At 52.9% G+C, this 14,390-nt stretch overlaps 1 protein-coding gene across 2 annotated transcripts in view; it reads right to left on the minus strand.

Annotated features, from left to right (window-relative positions):
* The window catches only part of LOC137430998 (palmitoyltransferase ZDHHC7), a 41,216-nt gene that overhangs the window by 17,435 nt on the left and 9,391 nt on the right, over nt 1–14,390 (minus strand). For both annotated transcript variants that reach the window (XM_068121841.2, XM_068121840.2), the window contains one exon: nt 13,801–13,862. In XM_068121841.2, the coding sequence (XP_067977942.1) occupies nt 13,801–13,862 (62 nt within the window). The remainder of the gene's footprint in view (nt 1–13,800; nt 13,863–14,390) is intronic.

The following is a 14,390-nucleotide window of genomic DNA, read 5'->3' on the forward strand; positions in this document are numbered from 1 at the left end:
TTGCAAATTTATTAAAAAGAAAAAAATGAAATATCACATTTACATAAGTATTCACGACCCTTTGCTATGACACTTGAAATTTAGCTCAGGTGCCTCCCATTTCTCTTGATCATCTTTGAGATGTTTCGACACTGATTGGAGTCCACCTGTAGTAAATTCAATTGATTGGACATGATTTGGAAAAGCACACACCTGTCTATATAAGGTCTCACAACTGACAATGCATATCAGAGCAAAAACCAAGCCATGAGGTCGAAGGAACTGCCTGCAGAGCTCAGAGACAGGATTGTGTCATGAAACCCCACAGAATTTTGTTTCTCAGTCTGAGACGGCGAAGAGCGAAGGAGACGGCGTGAAGCTGGAAGGTGTGAAAACATTTTGCTTCCTCGGAGACATGCTGAATGGAGAAGGTGGATCAGACTCGGCAAAGGTTGCTAGAGTGAGATGTGCATGGAAGAAGTTTCGGGAACTGAGTTGCGTGCTGATGATGAGGGGAGTGTCGTTGAAGCTGAAGGGAAAGGTGTATGCTGCATGTGTGAGAAGTGTTGTGATTTATGGGAGCGAGACATGGGTCATTAATGTAGAGCAGCAACGAAGGCTGGAAAGGGTGGAAATGTGAATGGTTTGGTGGATGTGCGGAGTATCGTTGAGAGAGAGGAAGACAAATGATGAATTGCGAAAGATAATGGGAATAGAGCCTGTGATTGATGCTGTGAAGAGGAACAGGTTGAGATGGTTTGGTCATGTGTTGAGGAAGGATGAAAGTGACTGGTTGAGAAGAGTGACGGACATGAATGTAAAAGGAAGTAGAGGACGGGGAAGACCAAGAAAGACTTGGCTAAAGATGGTGGAAGAAGAAATGCGGGCAAGGGGGTTAACAAGGAGAGATGCAGAAAATATGGCAAAATGGAGAACATTGTCATGGGGACTGCAAAGCTAACCCCCGCTCTAGCAGGGAAAATGGCCTTAAAATGCATGGTTGTTGTTGTTGTTGTTGTAGTCTGAAAGTCCTTTAGGTGCTTTTTTTGCAAACTCCAAGCGGGCTTTCATGTGTCTTTCACTGAGGACAGGCTTCCATCTGGCCACTCTGCCATAAAGCCCAGATCGGTGGGGTGTTGCAGTGATGGTTGTCCTTCTGGAAGTTTCTCCCATCTCCATACAGGATCTCTGGAGCTCAGCCAGATTGAGCATTGGGTTCTTGGTCACCTCTCTTACCAAGGCCCTTCTCCCCAGATTGCTCAGTTTCACCGGGCGGCCAGCTCTCGGAAGAGTCCTGGTTGTTCCAAACTTCTTCCATTTAAGAATTATGGAGGCCACTGTGCTGTTGGGATCCTTCAATGCAGCAGAAACTTTTTTGTAGGCTTCCCCAGATCTGTGCCTCGACACAATCCTGTCTCTGAGCTCTGCAGGCAGTTCCTTCGACCTCATGGCTTGGTTTTTGCTCTGATATGCATTGTCAGCTGTGAGACCTTATATAGACAGGTGTGTGCCTTTCCAGTGTGTACCCTGGTTTAGAATAGGTACACCGTATCCCTGCGTGTCGTAAGAGGCGACTAAGAGGGTTGGGGTCAGGAAGGGCATCCGGCTATAAAAACATTGCCTCAAAAAGAGAACCATGACAATTACAACTACATATGGGCAGGGTACAGCCCAAAGTGGAGATCGGTTTCTGAGGTTTGGGACATGGATTGTATGGACAATGACAAGGAGATCAGGAGAAGTGGTGGAAGTATTGATCAGAAGAAGAGTGGACATATGTTGTGTGCAAGAGACGAGATGGAAGGGAAGTGGTGTAAGAATGGTGAAGGGTAGGCAGGGACAGAAATACAAGTTTGTGTGGCAAGGGTGCCTGGAGGGCGTGAATGGTGTTGGTGTCCTGTTTTCTGAGGAGTTTGTCGACAGTGTGGTGAGTGTGACGAGAGTGAGTGATAGGTTGATGATGGTGAAAATGATGATTGGAAAGCTCTTGGTGAATGTCATCTCGGGATATGCTCCGCAGGTTGGTCGGAGTGATGAAGAGAAGGACAAGTTCTAGTGTGCGATAGAGAAGCTGATGGAAAACGTGAAAGATGAGGAAGTTGTTGTGGTAGGAGGAGACCTAAATGGAGATGTGGGAAGGAGTATGGACGGTTTTGAGGGAGTTCATGGGGGTTACAGATATGGTGTGAGAAATGGAGAAGGTGAAAGGATTTTGGAGTTTGCTGATGGAGCTGATTTATTGATTTGTAATACTCAGTTTCAGAAAGAGGATAATAACCTTATTACATACACATCAGGTGGGTCGACGACAACCGTTGACTACCTGATGGTGCGTAGGCGAGATAGGGGGCACCTCCGGGACACAAAGGTGATCCCGGGGGAGGAGGCTGTTTCACAGCACCACTTGGTTGTCTGCGACATAAAGGTGAAAGGTGCGAGGAGAGCTCGGCGGGTGAAGTACCAACCGAGAATGAAGGTGTGGAGGTTGAAAGAGGTGACAGTAAGGGAGGCATTAAAAGAGAGGCTGAGTAGGGTAGAGGATGATGTGGTTGAGCTTGAAAGTGGTTGGATGTCAATGAAAGATAGTCTGTTGGGAGCCGTTGGTGAGGTATGTGGATGGACAAAAGGACCACTGAGGCACTCGGAAACATGGTGGTGGGATGATGATGTTGGAAAGAGGATTGACAAGAAGAGGAAGAATTTCAAGGAGTGGCAGAAGGCGAAGGGTACGGGAGCAGAAAAAGCAGAGCATGAAAGTTATAAGGCAGCCAGGAAGGCTGCAAAGAAAGAGGTAGCAAAGGCGCAGGAGGCATGTAGGAAAATGTTCGGAGAACGCTTGGATTCGGAAGAGGGTCAGAGAGCGGTATTCAGGATTGCAAAGCAGATAGCGAAAGAGAGGTGTGATGTCATGGGGGTGAGTTGCTTGAAGGATGAAGTGGGACAAATCGTTGTGGACCCAGATGGAATTAAAGGAAGATGGAAAAGATATATGGAAATGCTGTTGAATACAGAGAATGAATGGGATGGCAACATAGAGAGTAACCCAGTTTTAGGACCGGCAGAGAAGATAACTGAGAAGGAAGTTGAGGAAGTGATAAAAGCAATGAAGAGTAGAAAAGCGGGAGGGCCGACGGGAGTTGTGGGAGATATGTTGAAGGCAGCGGGAAATTGGGGTGTGAAGAGAATGACAGATCTGTAATCTGGTGGTGAAAGAAGGCCGCATTCCAATGGATTGGGAACTGAGTACCCTCGTCCCTCTATACAAGGGGAAAGGTGACCCTCTGGAGTGTGGCTCGTATCGAGCGATAACGTTATTGGAGCATGGAATGAAGGTATTGGAAAGTGTGTTGGAGAGGAGGATAAGGAAGAAAGTGAAGATTGACGAAATGCAGTTTGGATTTATGCCAGGAAGAGGAACGACAGACGCGCTCTTTATTGTGAGACAGTTGCAGAAGAAGTACATGGAGAAGAGGAAGAAGTTGTTTCTTGGGTTTGTTGATCTGGAGAAAGCATTTGATAGGGTTCGACGCGAAGTATTGACATGGGCATTGAAGAAGTTTGGAGTGGAGGAATGGTTGATCAGAGTAGTGATGGCAATGTACAAAAGAGCGCGCACAGCTGTAAGGACGAAGGATGGGAACAGTGGTGAGTTTGAGGTGAAGGTGGGAGTGCATCAGGGGTCGGTACCAAGTCCACTACTATTTGTAGCTGTGATGGAGGTGTTGGCTCAGAACGTAAAGGAGGGTTTACCGTGGGAGTTGTTGTATGCAGATGATCTGGTGTTGATTGCGGAAAGTATGGATGGACTGAAGGAAAAGATGAACAAGTGGAAGGAATGTATGGAGACAAAAGGTCCTAAGGTGGATATCAGAAAGACGAAGGCGATGGCAAGTGGTAAAGCATGTGGTGAGGTGGAAAGAACTGGGAAGTGGCCATGTGCTTTGTGCAGGAAGGGTGTCGGAGTGAACTGCATTCAATGTACAATGTGCGCTGAGTGGGTTCATCAAAAATGTAGTGGTCTGAGAGGGTCATTAACCAGTGTGGCAGCGACATTCAAATGTAAGGTGTGCACAGAGGGAGCTGCAGATGGAGGAATGTTGAGTTGGATCTTGGAGACGGTGTGAAGCTGGAAGGTGTGAAAACATTTTGCTACCTCGGAGACATGCTGAATGGAGAAGGTGGATCAGACTCGGCAACGGTTGCTCGAGTGAGATGTGCATGGAAGAAGTTTCGGGAACTGAGTGGCGTGCTGATGTTGAGGGGAGTGTCGTTGAAGCTGAAGGGAAAGGTGTATGCTGCATGTGTGAGAAGTGTTATGATTTATGGGAGTGAGACATGGGTAATGAACGTAGAGCAGCAACGAAGGCTGGAAAGGGCGGAAATGCGAATAGTTCGGTGGATGTGCGGAGTATCGTTGAGAGAGAGAGGAAGACAAATGATGAATTGCGAAAGATGATGGGAAAAGAGCCTGTGATTGATGCTGTGAAGAGGAACAGGTTGAGATTGTTTGGTCATGTGTTGAGGAAGGATGAAAGTGACTGGTTGAGAAGAGTGATGGAAATGAATGTAGAAGGAAGTAGAGGACGGAGAAGACCGAGAATGATTTGGCTAAAGATGGTGGAAGAAGAAATGCGGGCAAGGGGGTTAACAAGGAGAGATGCAGAAAATATGGCAAAATGGAGAAGATAGTCATGGGGACCGCAAGGCTAACCCCCGCTCTGGCAGGGAAAATGGAAAAAATGCATGTTGTGTGTGTTGTTGTTGTTGTGCCTTTCCAAATCATGTCCAATCAATTGAATTTACCACAGGTGGACTCCAATCAAGGTGGAGAAACATCTCAAAGATGATCAAGAGAAATGGGAGACACCTGAGCTAAATTTCAAGCGTCATAGCAAAGGGTATGAATACTTATGTCAATGTGATATTTCAGTTTTTTTTTTTAAATAAATTTGCAAAACTTTCTAAAATCCTGTTCTCGAAGCCTTGAGGTCGAAGGAACAAAAACCAAGCCTTGAGGTCGAAGGAACTGCCTGCAGAGCTGAGACAGGATTGTGTCGAGGCACAGATATGGGGAAGCCTACAAAAAAATCTCTGCTGCATTGAAGGATCCCAAGAGCACAGTGGCCTCCATAATTCTTAAATGGAAGAAGTTTGGAACAACAAGGACTCTTCCTCGAGCTGGCCGCCCGGCCAAACTGAGCAATCGGGGGAGAAAGGCCTTGGTAAGAGAGGTGACCAAGAACCCGATGGTCACTGGCTGAGCTCCAGAGATCCTGTGTGCAGACGGGAGAAACTTCCAGGACAACCATCACTGCAACACCCCACCGATCTGGGCTTTTTGTCAGAGTGGCCAGACGGAAGCCTCTCCTCAGTGAAAGACACGAAAGCCCACAGAATCTTGTTTCTCACAGTCTGAGAGTCCTTTTGGTGCTTTTTTGAAAATTCCAAACGTCTTCCATTTAAGAATTATGGAGGCCACTGTGCTCTTGTGAACCTTCAATGCAGCAGAGATTTTTTTTTGTAGGCGTCCCCAGATCTGTGCCTCGACACAATCCTGTGTCTGAGCTCTGCAGGCATTTCCTTCGACCTCATGGCTTGGTTTTTGCTCTGATATGCATTTTCAGCTGTGAGACCTTATGTAGACAGGTGTGTGCCTTTCCAACTCATGTCCAATCAATTAAATTTACCACAGGTGGACTCCAATCAAGGTGTAGAAACATCTCAAAGACGATCAAGAGAAATGGGAGGCATCTGAGCTAAATTTCAAGTGTCATAACAAAGGGTCTGAATACTTATGTCAATGTGATATTTCAGTTTTTTATTTTTAATAAATTTGCAAAACTTGCTAAAATCCTGTTTTCTCTTTGTCATTATGGGGTATTGAGTGTAGATTGATGAGGGAAAAAATGAATTTAAACGATTTCAGCATAAGGCTGCGACATAACATAATGTGAAAAAAGTGAAGGGGTCTGAATACTTTCTGAATGCACATACAGGATTGGTTCGGAGTACCAAAAAGGTCCAGGTCAAATTTGAAAAACCGTCGTACCTCATGGCAATCATGATCAATCTTGACCTTGATACCATAAATGGGCATTGCAGCAATAGCTCAAAGTGCTGGAAAGTATACCATTGCTGGAAGGTATACTGAAGCGCGGTGCTACGCGCGCTTGCTTGTACAACAAGAAGGAAGCAGACAACGCGGTGAGTTTAAGAGTCTTTATTAAACGAGCTCAATTGTAGCACTGGCTCGCTCCGGGCTGCGCGCCTGGTGTATATCCCGCGGCCACGCCTACCCCTAGGGCGTGGCCGCCCCCCACTTGGTGCGTGGAATGATGCCCTCACGCCAGTGAGCTTTCGTGCCCGCCACACGCGCGCCCCCCCCCCCCCCCCAGAATTCCCGCGCACCTGGAGGGCCAGTTTGTTTGCGGGGCAAACGGATGACCCAGCCGAAGCGCGCTCTGGCGACCGGCGGCGTCCGGGGTGCAGGGATGCCAGCTGGGATGCTTCCGGCTGCACCCGGGATGGGTGCAGGACCGGGGGGCGGCGGGCCTGGGCGGTGCCAGGGGTCCGCCCGCAGGGGCGGGGGCCGAGCCACCGGCGGTGGGTGGTCCACGTCGAGGTGGGCCGGTTTGAGGCGATCCACCGAGACGCGGTCGGGAGTACCGCCGATGTCCAAGGTGAAATGTTTCACCCCGGTCTCCAGCACACGGAAAGGCCCGTCGTACGGGGGCCACAGTGGTGTCCGGTGGGCGTCATGCCGGACGAAGACGTACTCCGCGGTGCGAAGCTCCGGGGCGACGTGCATAGGCGGGTGCCCGTGGTGCGCCGTCGGCACCGGGGTGAAGCTCCGGGCTGTCTCCTGCAGCGCGGAGCGCTCATGCGCCGCGGACCATGGTGCCGTGGGGTCAGGGAGGAACTCGCCCGGCACCCGCCGCAGTTGTCCAAAGACCAACTCCGCCGCGAATGCGCGCAGGTCGTCCTTGAGCGCCGTCCGGAGGCCCAGCAGGACCCAGGGGAGCCTGTCGACCCAGCCGCCGTCGCAGAGGGTGGCCAGGAGCGCGGCCTTCAACGAGCGGTGGAACCGCTCGCACAGGCCTTTGGCCTGGGGGTGGTAGGCCATGGTTCTGTGCAGCTGGACCCCGAGCCCACGCGCGACCGCCCCCCAGAGCTCCGAGGTGAACTGGGGGCCGCGGTCGGACGATATGTCCGAGGGGGCGCCGAACCGGGCGACCCAGGTGGCGATGAACGCCTGTGTGATGTCCGCCGCCGTCGTTGACGCCAAAGGCACGGCCTCCGGCCACCGGGTGGTGCGGTCCACCATTGTCAGGACATGGGTGAAACCCCGCGAGGGGGGCAGAGGTCCCACCAGGTCTACGTGTACGTGGTCGAACCTTCGTTCCGGCACCGTGAACGGGGCCAATGGGGCCTGGGTGTGCCGGTGCACCTTCGCGCGCTGGCACGCGAGGCACGTCCTGGTCCAGCCGCGGACGGCCTTCCGGAGGCCATGCCAGACAAACTTGTCGGCGACCAACCTCTGGGAGGCCTTCGTGCCCGGGTGGGACAGGCCGTGGATGGCGTCAAACACCTGGCGCTGCCAGCCCGTGGGCACGATGGGGAGAGGCCACCCAAGGGAGACGTCGCACAAGAGGGCCGTGCCGTCGAACGGCACCTCGGTGACCCGAAGGCCTGTGACGGCGGTCCGCAAGGCCTGGACGCCGGGGTCGGCGGCCTGGTCCGCCGCCATCCGGGCATAGTCGATGCCAAGGTGGACTGCGTGGGCGACGGACCGGGAAAGGCAATCCGCCACCGGTTTGTCCTTCCCCGCGACGTGACGGATGTCCGTCGTGTACTCGGACACGGCCGAGAGGTGACACTGCTGCCGGGCCGACCACGGCTCGGCGACCTTGTCCATCGCGAAGACCAGTGGCTTGTGGTCGACGAAGGCCGTGAACGCACGGCCCTCGAGCAGATGGCGGAAGGGCCTGACCGCCAGGTGAAGCCCGAGCAACTCGCGGTCGAAGGTACTATAGCGGCGTTCGGGCGGGCGAAGCTGCCGGCTGAAGAACGCCAGCGGTTGCCAAGCACCACGCACCCATTGCTCGTGCACCGCGCCCACCACGTAGTCCGAGGCGTCGGTGGTGAGGGCGATCGGTGCATCGGGCGCCGGGTGCGCGAGCATGGTGGCATTAGCCAAGGCGAGCTTCGCGCCTGCGAACGCCTCGTCCATCTGCTCGGTCCAGGTAACGTCACCTTTGCCCGGCTTCCCCCGGAGGGCCTCGTGCAAGGGGCGCAGGAGCTGGGCGATGCGGGGCAGGAACCGATGGTAAAATCTCTTCCTGGTTACTCCCTCCTCCGGTACGATTGACCTGATCCTCGTCCTGGTGGTGGGGTGGCTATCTTTATCAAAAACTCTCTTCCTCACTCTCCCTGCACTGCCCTCTCTCCACCCCACCCACAGGAGTACCTCTGGCTACGGCTTCCTCTCCGCTCCCACCTTTTGTTCATATGTGTTCTGTACCGTCCTCCAAACAGTGATGACTCCATTTACATTTCTCTGTCGGACAACATGGACCAACTTCTATCAACTCATCCAAACTCTCTCTTCCTCATATGTGGCGACTTCAACTGTCATCATGCCAGCTGGCTGAGTGTGGGTTCATCTCTCACCAGCCATGGCACCTCAGCAAAGGACTTCTGCGACTCATTGGGACTGACACAATCTGTCAATTTCCCGACCCGGATCTCAGTCAATGGAGTATCTTCTCTTTTGGACTTGGTTATGACTAACTTCCCTGCAAATGTCTGCTGCTCTTCTTCTGCTCCAATCGGTTCTTCTGATCATGTGCTTGTTAAAGTGGACATCTCACTGGCCATTCTCAGAGAGCCTCCTCAGCGCCGACGAGTCTGGCATTTCACTCAGGCCGACTGGCACGGTCTGCAAGCAGCCATCAATCAACTGGACTGGTCTCCCATCTCTAATGCCTCTGACATCAATTCTTCCTGGGAATTCTTCCAAAGCAAACTGCTCTCTCTCATGCACAGATTTATCCCATCTCGTCTTCAGTTGTCTTACCCTTCCTCCCGTCCATGGTACACTGAATCTTGTGGTGAGGCAGTTGCCCTGAAACAACTTGCCTTTGCATCTTGGAAGGCAAATCCAACTGAAGGCAATCTCAGTTCCTTCCACCAAGCTCGAAACAAGTGTGTTTCTACCCTCAGGAGTGCCAGGAAGCACTATCTCTCCACACTCAAGATTGAACTCTCAAACCTGTCTCCTTCCTCCAAATCCTGGTGGCGTCTGGTCAAATCCGTTTCTGGTGTTTGTTCCCCCTCCATCCCCTCCCTTACCTCAAATGGCTACACAGTTGACACCACACGTGACAAAGCCGAATGCCTCAACTCTGTGTTTGCCTCAAAATCTTGTGTCCCAAACCCATCTCTCTCTGTTCCCACCTTTCCCAGTCGAACCCAACTGCTCCTGGACTCTGTGTCCTTCTCTCCTGACAAGGTGGAGAAGTTTTTATCAAACCTCGACTCTGATTCTGCAACTGGACCAGATGGCATCAGCCCTCGGGTCCTAAAATCGTGCTCTGCCGCTCTATCTCACCCTCTCTCTGTTCTTTTCACCCTCTCTTTTGCTCAAGGTCATCTGCCAGCATCTTGGAAATCAGCAAACATTACCGCTTTACACAAAAAGGTGCAAAAACAGATCCTCGCAACTACAGACCAATCAGCCTGCTCCCAATTATCAGCAAAGTCATGGAATCCATCATTGCTTCAGATATCAAATCCTTCCTCTTCTCCAATGGCTTGATCTCTGATCATCAATTTGGATTCAGACCAGGTCATTCTACTCTGGACATGTTGCTTCTGCTGTCTCAACAATGGATGGAGGTCCTCAATGCCAAACAGGAAATCAGAGCAGTCTCACTTGACATATCACGTGCCGTCGATACGGTCTGGCACCCAGCTCGGCTCACCAAACTCACCTCCTATGGTATTCAGGGAAATCTCCACTCATGGCTTGCAGATTTCCTCTCTGGTCGTAGGCAACGTGTGGCCCTGAATGGATTTCTCTCATCTTCCCTTCCTGTTCTGGCTGGAGTTCCCCAAGGTAGTGTTCTGGGCCCTGTGCTATTTCTGGTCTTCATCAATGACCTCTCCGACTCTCTGGAAAATCCTCTCTATCTCTTTGCTGATGACTCCACTATCTGCCGCTCCATTCCTCATCCCTCAGATCGGCAGTCTGCAGCCTCCTCACTCTCTGCAGACCTGGACAAAATCAGACTGGTCAAACAAGTGGAACATGTCTTTCAATCCTGACAAATCTCACACTCTTACAATGTCTCTCCGAAAGGACCGACTGGACAACCCACCCATCGACTTTCTCAACAATCCTCTCCAAGAAGTTCTGTCGCTCAAGCTTTTGGGTCTCACTATCTGCCATGATCTTTCTTGGGAAAACCACATTTCCAAGCTGGCCTCCAAAGCCAGTCGCCGACTGGGCATCCTCCGTCGTGCGAAGTCCTTCCTTGGCACACCTGAGCTCCTCACCACATACAAGGCTTTCATCCGCAGCTCAATGGAATACTGTTCCCCCCTCTGGGCTGGTGCTCCTGCCTCACACCTTGCTCGGCTTCACACTGTTGAGGCCAAAGCTTTCAGAATCATTGGAATCTCCTGCGATGTAGTCAACTCCGAGGGCCTTTCACTCACTCACCGCAGGCAGGTTGGTGGTCTTTCTGTCTTCTACCGACTCCTCTCCGGCCTTGCTCCCCCAGCTCTCTCTGTGCTCTGTCCCCCCAATATTCCTTCAGGTCGCACAAGATCTGCCTGCAACCCTCTTATGGTTAAACTGCCAAAGTCTAGGCTCTCTGCTCACCTTCACTCTTTCATTCCCCTTTTCTCCCGCCTCTGGAACAAACTCCCCCACTCCCTTCAATCCCACTCCTCCCTCCAGGTCTTTAAAACAGCTGTTCACCACCATCTCTTATCTTCCCCCATCGAAAACCTTGATCTTTTCTACCCCCGGTAATTCACCCCAGTCCTTGCAGTGTTCATATGTTTTATTCCTCTCCCACCTCCCCCCAAGTCCTCCCGATGTCCCTGCTCTCAAATGTTGTGTTTGTGTCCTTCCCCCTCTCTCCCCATCTTGTCTGCCGCTCCCCTTGTTTTTTGTGTTTTGTGTGTCTGTTTGTCTTTTTGTGTGATTAATGTTAGCTCTTTCACGAGCCTCGATCTTGTATACAACAAAAAAAAAAAAAAAAAAAAAAGTTTACCATGCCCAGGAACTCCTGGGGCCCCTTGATCGTGCAGGGGCGCGGAAACCCCTTCACCGCCTCCACCTTGGCCGGTAGGGGGACGGCCCCGTGCCTGGTGACGATGTGCCCCAAAAAATCGATGTCGGCGATGCCGAACCGGCACTTGGCGGGGTTTACGATCAGGCCATGCTGGCCCAGACGTTCAAAGAGCGTGCGGAGATGGTGAAGGTGCTCTTCGCGGGACGCGCTGGCGACGAGGATGTCGTCCAGGTATACGTACACAAAATCCAAGTCGCGCAAGACGCTGTCCATGAGTCGCTGGAACGCCTGAGCCGCATTCTTCAAACCGAAGGGCATCTGAAGAAATTCGAACAGTCCGAACAGCGTGATGACCGCCGTCTTCGGGATGTCCTCCGGCCTGACGGGGACCTGATGGTAGCCGCGTATGAGGTCCACCTTCGAAAAGAAGGACATGCCCGCCAACCGGGCGGAGAAGACCTGGATGTGGGGGACGGGGTAGCGGTCGGGGGTGGTGGCGTCGTTGAGGCGCCGGTAGTCCCCGCACGGTCGCCATCCCCCGCCGGGCTTGGGCACGATGTGGAGCGGCGACGCCCAAGCACTCTCGGAGCGCCGCACGATGCCGAGCCGCTCCAGCATAGCGAACCGCGAGCGAACCGCGCTCCAGCATAGCTTTAGCTACCGCGAGCTTTGTCGGCTCGAGGTGGCGTGCCCGGGCATAGACCAGTGGCCCGGCGGTGGGGATGTGGTGTTCCACCCCGTGCTTGACGGCCCCCGCCGAGAAGGTGGGCCGCGTAAGGGCCGGGAAGCTGGCGAGGGGGCGGGTGAAGTCGTCCGCTGCCGGAAGCGTACAAACTAACCTCGCCGGGACCGAACCGCTCAGCGAGCCGCTCGGTGAGCCGCTCAGTGAGCCGCTCAGTGAGCCGCTCAACGAGCCGCTCAACAAGCTGCTCAGCGCGCAAGCCAGCGAGCTGAACGTTTCAGCCTGGACGAGACGTCTGTTCTTCACATCGACCAACAACCCGTGTGCACAGAGGAAGTCCGCACCGAGTAGTGCCATGGGGACACCAGCGGTTACGAACGTCCACTCGAAGCGTTGCCTTCCGAACCGCAGGGAGAGGCAGCGCTTCCCGAATGTGCATATGGGTGTTCCGTTCGCGGCAAGCAACGCGGGGCCCCGGCCCGCGGTGTGCTTGTCGGACGTAGAGGCAGGGATAACGCTCACCTGTGCCCCCGTATCGCATAGGAAACGGCGCCCGGACAAGGTGTCCGTTATAAAAAGAAGGCTGCCGGAATGGCCGACGCTCAGGGCCGCTACCGAGCGCCGGCTTTGTAGTTTCCCGACTTGCCGAAGGAGCACGGCGGGCAACAATTCCTCGCCTTGTAGCCAAACCTGGCGTGGAAATGGCACCAGGTTTGCGGTGAAGGCGGAGGCCGCGGTTTTCGCGGTGGTGGTGGGCGTGGCGTGGCGGCGGCCATGCGGCGTGCGTCAGCCTCGGGATCCCCGAGGTGTGGTGGGTGCATCAGCATCAGGGTCAGCCTCGGGATGCGCGGCGGCCGCGCCAAAACTCGCCTGCGCGTCCAAAGCCGCGAAGAACCTGTCGGCCTCGGCAGCGAGCGCTTGGGGTTCCGTCGTCACAGAACCGGCCAACGCGAGGCGGACTCGTGCCGACAGCTGGCGTCGAAATAACGCCCGGAAAAGAGCGTTCGGGGTTTCGTCGCCCATCAATGACAGCATATGGTCCATGCGGACCGACGGTCGCGTGTCACCGAGCTCGGGGAGGTCCAGGAGGCGGTCGGCCCGTGCATCCAGCGTGAGGCCGAACGTGGCGAGGAGGAGACGCTTGATCGCCTCGTACCTGCCGTCGGCCGGTGGGTTCCTCAGGACCGACAGGACGCGGGCGGCCGTGCCGGGCCCGAGGGAAGCGACCACGTGGCAGTACATGGTCTCGTCCACCGTGACGCCTCGAAGTCGGAACTGGGCTTCTGCCTGCAGGAACCAGACTTCGGCTTGCGTCTCCCAGAACTCGGGGAGTTTCATTTGGACCGCGTTGTTTGCCATTGCAATGGCGTATTCGGGTGGTCAGCGACGGCTGACCAGAACGTCGGAGTCACCAATGAAGCGCGGTGCTACGCGTGCTTGCTTGTACAACAAGAAGGAAGCGGACAACGTGGTGAGTTTAAGAGTCTTTATTAAACGAGCTCAACTGTAGCACTGGCGCGCTCCGGGCTGCGCGCCCGGTGTATATCCCGCGGCCACGCCTACCCCTAGGGCGTGGCATGATGCCCTCACGCCAGTGAGCTTTCGTGTCCGCCACAATACTACCTTTTAATCTGCCTGTCTGGAGTGCACACACCACTAAAAATGCTTCAAAGCACAATTGAAAGCATTTACTCAAATCATAAAAGTCCATCAAGTCTAGCATGTCTTATTTAGTACCTTATGGACCTTAAATCGACATCACTATTCTGACATCATACAGTGCGACATATCCAAACTGGAGCTCACAAAAAGCAATCAATTTACTGTGGAACACACCTGTGTAGAAGAGGAACTGGATGAAGTGACGCTGGTTAAGCTCACCCACACAGTTGTTTATCCTGAAAGCACAAAAAGGTGATTGTCAGCGGCGGCAACGGGAATTCCGATCTGGCACTTGGATTAGTTTGAAGGTTAGGGTGAGGCAAGAAAAACGAGGTTTGTACAATGTGCAATGAAAAAAAGGAAGTAGTTGACAAATGACACCATTTCGGTTCTGGATTATTATTATGTAGGCAATCCCACGTTCAAAGTTAGTCGCCAATTGCCGAAAAGCGATTATCTAATGCGGATCAAAACCTAATCACAAGCGAGGACGTGTTAACATTAAATAACAAAGAAAGTTCTACACGTCAGCGAGGACATGCTTAAGAGTGCATTTCAGGCCTTGAAGAAAGCATTGCATAGCTTATAAGTGGTAGTTTACATGGGACGTTTGCGCGAATTCGCTCAGGAGACAGAAGAGGATAGGAATAGGGCAGTTCACCGACATGCATCAAGAATCTTCGAGGATAGATGCAATCCTCTGGAGAAGAAAGACAATATCAAATTTGTCCGGAGATATAGACTCGGAGGAATAATTTTGTTGG

The sequence above is a fragment of the Myxine glutinosa genome, chromosome 7 (genome assembly GCF_964187855.1).
Source record: "Myxine glutinosa chromosome 7, kmMyxGlut1.1, whole genome shotgun sequence".
NCBI lineage: Eukaryota > Metazoa > Chordata > Myxini > Myxiniformes > Myxinidae > Myxine > Myxine glutinosa.